Source organism: Notolepis coatsorum (assembly GCF_963971535.1).
Source record: "Notolepis coatsorum genome assembly, chromosome: 11".
Taxonomy (NCBI): domain Eukaryota; kingdom Metazoa; phylum Chordata; class Actinopteri; order Aulopiformes; family Paralepididae; genus Notolepis; species Notolepis coatsorum.
In genome coordinates this window covers 124849580-124859216 of record NC_140175.1, presented here as the reverse complement: position 1 = coordinate 124859216, position 9637 = coordinate 124849580, and the positions used below count along the sequence as shown (strand labels likewise).

At 47.6% G+C, this 9637-nt stretch overlaps 1 protein-coding gene across 1 annotated transcript in view; it reads right to left on the bottom strand.

Annotated features, from left to right (window-relative positions):
* Positions 1-1939: 1939 nt before the first annotated feature.
* Positions 1940-9637, bottom strand: part of LOC311237264 (solute carrier family 12 member 2-like) — a gene marked incomplete at its 5' end in the record, with an annotated part of 175588 nt that continues 167890 nt past the window's right edge. The window contains 3 exon segments of the mRNA XM_084325070.1: positions 1940-4511; positions 7054-7121; positions 8055-8190. Of these exon segments, the coding sequence (XP_084181196.1) occupies positions 4376-4511; positions 7054-7121; positions 8055-8190 (340 nt within the window). The 3' untranslated portion in view covers positions 1940-4375.

Genomic DNA, 9637 nt, shown 5'->3' with positions numbered 1-9637 from the left:
CATCTTTTTATCCTATTTGAATTGTGCCATGAATTACACACGTTTGCCAATTTAAAAGTGCAATTGTCAGCTAGCTAACGTTAAGTTATAGCATCAAAAGCTATCGATAATGTTAGCTAACGTTGGCTAACTTGCGAAAAACCTTTTTAACATGCAAAATGATCATTTAAAATTGACAAAAACCGATGTAATTCATGGCACAATTAAAACGGGATCAAAATATTCTCCGTCTCCAGTCGTTAACTACCACACGTATCGCTTCTGAAACAATAAGGGCCGGTGGGCGACAGCGGAACAGGAGCAACCTCGCCTCTCGATTCAGCTTGTTTTCCATTTGTCGTCATGGCTCAACTCACGACAGATGGGGGGGGGGGGGGGCTTTGGCCACAAATACATAAAAGATGAAGACATCTGAAACATGGCGTGGTGGAGAGGACATGAGGGGACAGAAGACATCTGAAACATGGCGTGGTGGAGAGGACAGTAGTAGTGTCAGGTCAGAGGTCAGCGCCCACCCCGCCCCAGCCAGTAACGGATCAATCTATACATTGATGAAGAACGACAACACACACTCACAAACACACATTATTTGGTTGTGACATATAGACAGCAATAGTTTTTTGTTGTTGGTTTGTTTTAACATGACATAGTAAAGACAGGGTTCCCCTCCCTGCTTGTATTCATACAGCTACGCCCCCCCCCCCCCCCCAATATACAAATGTAGAGTAACCCATGTTATTATTTGTAACATTGTTGTAACAGAAATGGCGGAGCGAGCTTCATATTGGTACTCGACAGATCTTACACAGTACCTTCAGGGTTCTAGAAAGCTTTACAATCCCCCACCCATTTTAGAAAAGATATTTAATTACATGCTTTGAACATACTTGAAAGAAATATCTTTTATACACTAGTATATATATATAGAAAGTTATACATATGTATATATATATATATAGTCATTCATGATCGTGGCGTATTCATTCTGTAGATAAAAGGACACAGAGCGGTGAGATGCAGTCGAGTGGGTGAACAGCACAGTGGACCTGAAGTCACACACGTTGAACTTGGATCTCCATGTGGGGCTGGAATCTAAGTGGATGTAGCTTGTGAAAAAAAACCACATTGAGAGAACGATAACTCCAAAAGCAACGAGCAATGAAGATAGGAAGATAAAAGAGGAAACTACGATCCATATGCCAACTCCTACAGGCGTACATTCAACTGACCGGACGTGTCACGCCGCACATTCCTTCTAAAATTGCATAAAGGACGAGATCTATGGATAGCGTTGCCTACGCGCTGAAAAGAAAACGGCCTAAGAACAGTTTGTTGGTGTGAAGTACACTTGGAAAGAACCCTGTTTTAACCCAATAGTTTTGCAGCAGTTTCTAATCTAAAGATTGTGTTTCTCGATTCGGGTAGCCGTAGCGATCGGCCGGCTCCTTCGACCCCCGACCCCCCTGTGGAGGAAGGCCTGACCCCCCTGTGGAGGAAGGCCTGACCCCCCTGTGGAGGAAGGCCTGACCCCCCTGTGGAGGAAGGCCTGACCCCCCTGTGGAGGAAGGCCTGACCCCCCTGTGGAGGAAGGCCTGACCCCCCTGTGGAGGAAGGCCTGACCCCCCTGTGGAGGAAGGCCCGACCCCCCTGTGGAGGAAGGCCTGACCCCCCTGTGGAGGAAGGCCTGACCCCCCTGTGGAGGAAGGCCTGACCCCCCTGTGGAGGAAGGCCTGACCCCCCTGTGGAGGAAGGCCTGACCCCCCTGTGGAGGAAGGCCTGACCCCCCTGTGGAGGAAGGCCTGACCCCCCTGTGGAGGAAGGCCTGACCCCCCTGTGGAGGAAGGCCTGACCCCCCTGTGGAGGAAGGCCTGACCCCCCTGTGGAGGAAGGCCTGACCCCCCTGTGGAGGAAGGCCTGACCCCCCTGTGGAGGAAGGCCTGACCCCCCTGTGGAGGAAGGCCCGACACACCGTGAAGGCCCGACACACCGTGAAGGCCCGACACACCGTGGGGGAAGGCCCGACACACCGTGAAGGCCCGACACACCGTGGGGGAAGGCCCGACACACCGTGAAGGCCCGACACACCGTGAAGGCCCGACACACCGTGAAGGCCCGACACACCGTGAAGGCCCGACACACCGTGGGGGAAGGCCCGACACACCGTGAAGGCCCGACACACCGTGGGGGAAGGCCTGACACACCGTGGGGGAAGGCCCGACACACCGTGGGGGAAGGCCCGACCCCCCTGTGGAGGAAGGCCCGACACACCGTGAAGGCCCGACACACCGTGGGGGAAGGCCCGACACACCGTGAAGGCCCGACACACCGTGAAGGCCCGACACACCGTGAAGGCCCGACACACCGTGAAGGCCCGACACACCGTGAAGGCCCGACACACCGTGGGGGAAGGCCCGACACACCGTGGGGGAAGGCCCGACACACCGTGAAGGCCCGACACACCGTGGGCCGGCTCCCGCTTAAGACAAAGAAGACGCCAACGCGTTGCAAAGAAGGATTAAGGAGCGACCTATAACGGCCCCGAACGGAGGTGAAGGGAGCCTACAGATGAATGTATGGGCTTTTATATCAAAGGTACTCGGACAACAGTAGCTCATCTGCATAGAGGTATATTTTCAGTACCCATTTCCAAACATTGCTCCAACCAGCAACTCGACCTCTTAATCCTAACCTTGGAAACACATGCTCTGCCCCAGAACCCAGAACGCATGGGGAGCAACATCATGGCAGACTTTAACAGCCAGACAGGCGAGTGTGAAAGTCTAGCGTTCACGCTGAAACGGTGAAGCAGAACATGTCCAGTGCCATTGTCCCGCACAGAATGAGACCTCACTCGAGACAAAAAAAGACATTGTCCACGAATCAGCACTTTTCAAGCAATGGCGCTAACCTGCAGCGGGCACACATTCTGGACCGTTTCACTGTAACAGACTCGTGGGGGGAGGGGGGTGGAGGTGGTCTTGAAATGGTAACAAAATAAGATGATATATACATACACAAACGTTTTTTTTTGTTTTCTTTGTTTTTCTCAAAAATACTGGACACAGAAGATGTTTACATTCTCTTTACTTGTTACTTCTGGTTAGCTAGCTATCTGCATTCACCCACTACAGCTATTTAAATATCCAGCCAGTATGGCTCATAAGAGGAAACGGAAAGAATTAAGGCAAAGTCGTATGTGGGTTGTGAGGCTTGAGCAGTTTCTTCACAGAGGGTCCAGTTGCACAAGGAAACCCAGAACAAGAATTGGGAGATTATCTTTTGGTTGAAACACTTTGTTTGTGTTCACTTAGCAGCTTTTCAGGACAGCTGGTCTTTTAGCATGAAAGGCTAATCAGAAATTAAGATCACATCTTATTTTAACTATTCCTTTCTGACACAGAACAATTCAAGACCTCTTTATCTTCACTTTTAAGATTCACAGACTAGTCGTTTTGGGCGTCACTCAACTGTCAGTTGAAACTAAGATTGTGTCTTGTATTGGAGTAGTGCACTAAGAAATATACCCATTTCTTCAACAGCGTAAAAAGGAAGACTCAAAAAGTGAAAAACAACAACTTAAAAATACAAAAGGCCCAAAAACAAAACTGATCAGGGAAAAGTAAGAGAAATGACCGAGAACATCTTTCATGCCTTCGAGTGGACACCCTTCAGTAATACAATCCACTTGCATTAATACAACTTTCTAAATAAAAACTGATCACATTTAAAACCCATTAACAAAAATAAATCTTTATCCATCAATATATAGGTCATAACCGTCAATCTGGGTAGAGATTAATAATTCAATTTGATTCAACTGGAAGGCACATCCATAAGGCTATAGAAGGTGTTGCAAAGTGTTCTGCATGGTTCTCTCCTGGTACTAATAGGGGGGAATAATAGGGTGATTATTGCCGCTTCAAAAAAAAGTTTAAATTATCCAAGAACCAAACAAAACTATGACATCAAGATAATCTGAATAATAATAATATTAACAATGATGTGCACTAGTGCTTTTCAAGCCAGAGAGTAGTCAACTTCACAAGAAACCCCTCAGATTCTCTGGTTTCCATTTTTGAAAGAAAATAAATAAAAGAAAGGAGCGCGACTTGACCAGCTGGGAGACTTCACAACCTTACGCTCCAGAAGGATCCAAGATCATTATTAATATTATCATCATTATTCTCATCAATGGCTGCAATTTTTTTTCTCCCACCATCGTTGGAGTGTGTTTGTGTGGTGCACCTGGGATGTGTGTGTGTGTGTGTGTGTGCACCTGTTTGAGTCAGGACTGGACCTGGGATGTGTGTGTGGGCGGGTCCCAGAGGCAGCGGTGTGTGTGTGTGTGTGTGTGTGTGTGTGTGTGTGCGTCTCTTTAAGAGTAGAAGGTCAGGACGCTCTGGTGGTTTCCGCGCACCAGCAGGATGGGAGGCAGCTCCTTGGACAGCGTCTCCAGCCAGGCCATGTAGAGAGCGCTGGACACCGCGCCCTTCCTGGCCAGCGGCATGCTCCTGTGGAGGGCAGGGCAGACACCACACACAGCGTTAACACATATCCACTACAAACACACTTCTTCAATAGAAAATAACCCCACTAACCTTCGTACCATGTTATTATTATAAACGTTTCTACTACCTTGCCTATATTACTACCCAATGTGCTAAACAAACAATAACAACACAGAGTAGCTAGATGTGACAGTGACCCGAGGACCTACAGTACATGTCATATCTACTACATGTCATATCTACTACATGTCATATCTACTACATGTCATATCTACTACATGTCATATCTACTACATGTCATATCTACTACATGTCATATACATGTCATATCTACTACATGTCATATCTACTACATGTCATATCTACTACATGTCATATCTACTACATGTCATATCTACTACATGTCATATACATGTCATATCTACTACATGTCATATCTACTACATGTCATATCTACTACATGTCATATCGACTACATGTCATATCTACTACATGTCATATCTACTACATGTCATATCTACTACATGTCATATCTACTACATGTCATATCGACTACATGTCATATCGACTACATGTCATATCTACTACATGTCATATCTACTACATGTCATATCTACTACATGTCATATCTACTACATGTCATATCTACTACATGTCATATCTACTACATGTCATATCTACTACATGTCATATCTACTACATGTCATGTCATATCTACTACATGTCATGTCATATCTACTACATGTCATATCTACTACATGTCATATCTACTACATGTCATGTCATATCTACTACATGTCATATCTACTACATGTCATATCGACTACATGTCATATCTACTACATGTCATATCTACTACATGTCATATCGACTACATGTCATATCTACTACATGTCATATCTACTACATGTCATATCTACTACATGTCATATCGACTACATGTCATATCTACTACATGTCATATCTACTACATGTCATATCTACTACATGTCATATCTACTACATGTCATATCGACTACATGTCATATCTACTACATGTCATGTCATATCTACTACATGTCATATCGACTACATGTCATATCTACTACATGTCATATGTCATATCTACTACATGTCATATCTACTACATGTCATATCTACTACATGTCATATCTACTACATGTCATATCGACTACATGTCATATCTACTACATGTCATATCTACTACATGTCATATCGACACGTCTTCCATCCATTATGATCAGCCTGTTGAGTGACAGACGGGTGAGGGCACCATGTGCCTGTTGAGTGACAGACGGGTGAGAGCACCATGTGCCTGTTCAGTGACAGACGGGTGAGAGCACCATGTGCCTGTTGAGTGACAGACGGGTGAGAGCACCATGTGCCTGTTGAGTGACAGACGGGTGAGGGCACCATGTGCCTGTTCAGTGACAGACGGGTGAGAGCACCATGTGCCTGTTGAGTGACAGACGGGTGAGGGCACCATGTGCCTGTTGAGTGACAGACGGGTGAGGGCACCATGTGCCTGTTGAGTGACAGACGGGTGAGAGCACCATGTGCCTGTTCAGTGACAGACGGGTGAGGGCACCATGTGCCTGTTGAGTGACAGACGGGTGAGGGCACCATGTGCCTGTTGAGTGACAGACGGGTGAGAGCACCATGTGCCTGTTGAGTGACAGACGGGTGAGGGCACCATGTGCCTGTTGAGTGACAGACGGGTGAGAGCACCATGTGCCTGTTCAGTGACAGACGGGTGAGGGCACCATGTGCCTGTTGAGTGACAGACGGGTGAGGGCACCATGTGCCTGTTGAGTGACAGACGGGTGAGAGCACCATGTGCCTGTTGAGTGACAGACGGGTGAGAGCACCATGTGCCTGTTGAGTGACAGACGGGTGAGAGCACCATGTGCCTGTTGAGTGACAGACGGGTGAGAGCACCATGTGCCTGTTGAGTGACAGACGGGTGAGAGCACCATGTGCCTGTTCAGTGACAGACGGGTGAGGGCACCATGTGCCTGTTCAGTGACAGACGGGTGAGAGCACCATGTGCCTGTTGAGTGACAGACGGGTGAGAGCACCATGTGCCTGTTCAGTGACAGACGGGTGAGAGCACCATGTGCCTGTTGAGTGACAGACGGGTGAGGGCACCATGTGCCTGTTCAGTGACAGACGGGTGAGAGCACCATGTGCGCCCACGCCTCGGGGACCAGCGCCGGTAGGATCAGGCAAGACAGTGAACACGGGCCAGAGGAAGGGACTAGGAGAGGAGGAGGAAGAGAGTGTAAAGGCAGCGGGGAGGAAGGTGACATTGAGTTCCTGAGCTCCAGTGTCTGTGGGGAGGGGGGAGGGGGGGGGGGCTGCTGCAGTCTCAGTTTACATGGCAGGCTCATTCAATTTGCCTTCTTATTGACAGAAACACCAGGCCGTTTTCACATCTGCGCAGAGCCAGAGGTCAAGGCACTGAGGGAGGGTCTCTCTCTCTCTCTCTCTCTCTCTCTCTCTCACACACACACACACACCCCCCCCCACGGAGCGATGCACTTACATGACGATGAGGTTGGCTGTGCTTGAATGCTCCTTCAGCAGCTCGTTGAGTCTGATCTGCCGATTAGTCTGAGGAGCCAAACAAACACAGGTTTATGTTAGAGTCTGACACACAGGCGTCCGGTTACTAGACCGCTGCTAGGGGCGACGGAGCGCTGTTGACCAATCACAATCAAGCATTTTGGCGAATGTTAAAACGCCATGTAATAACACTTAATATTTGCTACTGGTAACATTATACAACATTAGGTCTGGCGCTCTGTAAACGGTACAGTCTTTAAAGGGGAACTATTTTACTATTTCTTTCACTATTTGGGCACTTTTACACAATTCCTGTGAGTTTATGGAACACCTCTGTAATTATATATTTTTTTTAATTCATTGTTTTGTATTTCTAATCAAGTCCTCAAAAACAGCATTTTTCAACCTGAAGATCTTAAGCTGTTTTGAGGCTGGGCTCCTAAACCACTGTGTGGCCTGCGCCGCCGCCTGAACATGTCTCTCTGACATCACAAATCATCACATGTTCAGATGACTCAGTTCAGTGAGGGTGAATATTGTGAGAGGAGAATTGGAAGAATGCGCCAATATGAGAATTAGAGACATAGATCATATTAATATAAGTCCACATAACTAAGAAACAATGGTAAACACTGAAAAAGGCCATTTATAAGATAGTTCCCCTTTAATAGACGTTGAGCTGGAACTTTTCAAGTCCGTTAGCTCCAATATTCTGTAGCTAACATTAGCGCTGATGCTAGCTCGCGGCAAAAGCAGATGCACCTTGTGGTCGACCAGGACGACTGAATAACCTCACGCTGACCTTGGCGCTGTAGAGCTCCGGCTCGTTAACCCTAACCCTTGTGGAAGCTGACCTTTAACCCTAACCCTTGTGGAAGCTGACCCCTGACCCTTGTGGAAGCTGACCCCTGACCCTAACCCTTGTGGAAGCTGACCCCTGACCCTTGTGGAAGCTGACCCCTGACCCTTGCTCTCTCTGACCTTGGCGCGGTACAGCTCCAGCTCGTTGTCTGTGATCCTCCAGGGCTCGCTGTTCTTCAGCGTCTCTGCAGCCTCCTGCTCCATGTCGTCCTCCTTCAGACGGTACGGCTCCACCATCTCCTCGAACGCCGCCGTGCTGCGGACAGGAACCATCGTTATTCACTTACACAACAAGGTGCTGCAGACAGGAACCATCGTTATTCACTTACACAACAAGGTGCTGCAGACAGGAACCATCGTTATTCACTTACACAACAAGGTGCTGCAGACAGGAACCATCGTTATTCACTTACACAACAAGGTGCTGCAGACAGGAACCATCGTTATTCACTTACACAACAAGGTGCTGCGGACAGGAACCATCGTTATTCACTTACACAACAAGGTGCTGCAGACAGGAACCATCGTTATTCACTTACACAACAAGGTGCTGCGGACAGGAACCATCGTTATTCACTTACACAACAAGGTGCTGCAGACAGGAACCATCGTTATTCACTTACACAACAAGGTGCTGCAGACAGGAACCATCGTTATTCACTTACACAACAAGGTGCTGCAGACAGGAACCATCGTTATTCACTTACACAACAAGGTGCTGCAGACAGGAACCATCGTTATTCACTTACACAACAAGGTGCTGCAGACAGGAACCATCGTTATACACTTACACAACAAGGTGCTGCAGACAGGAACCATCGTTATTCACTTACACAACAAGGTGCTGCAGACAGGAACCATCGTTATTCACTTACACAACAAGGTGCTGCAGACAGGAACCATCGTTATTCACTTACACAACAAGGTCAACGAGAATGATCTATTTAACTACATCATGGAAATAGATTGAAAGGTAATGGTAACGCAACGAACGGCTGCCTCTCTGATCGCACCGTCGAGACTGTGCTTTCTTTTGTTAATTTTTATAGTATTAAGAGTTTTATTTGCACCTACTGTTTGTGCATTATACGTGTATGACCGTCAGTCAATCATTGACATTGGATTAAAGAAAACTTACCGATTGGATTGCTCTCTGGATCGGATTGCCGAACAACAACAATGGCCAGCGGAGATCCTTTGTTGTGGCCGTGGCCAAAGCCAGGAGACGCCACGACGAAGAGGGAAGAGAGCCGGAGTCCGGAACAGACTGAGGTCCAAACGACACAGAACCACATTGCCCAGCATATTGTTGGCCAATGTGCAATCGATAGGGAATAAACTGGACGACATCAGAGCACGGATCCAATTCCAGAGGGACATTCGGGATTGTAACGTCCTCTGTTTCACAGAAACTTGGCTGAGTCCAGATGTCCCGAATCACGCAATAGAACCGGCAGACCACTTCTTCGTCCTCCGCAAGGACCGGACGGCAGAAGAGTCACTAAAGAAGAAAGGAGGCGGCATTGCCTTCATGATAAACAAGGAGTGGTGCGATGTAGGCAACGCAAAGGAACTGTCTAACCACTGCTCCCCAGACCTGGAGTTTATCACGATAAAATGTCGACCCTTCTTCCTCCCAAGAGAGTTAACGTCCATCATCCTCATCGGAGTGTACATTCCACCACACGCGAACACTGGGGTCG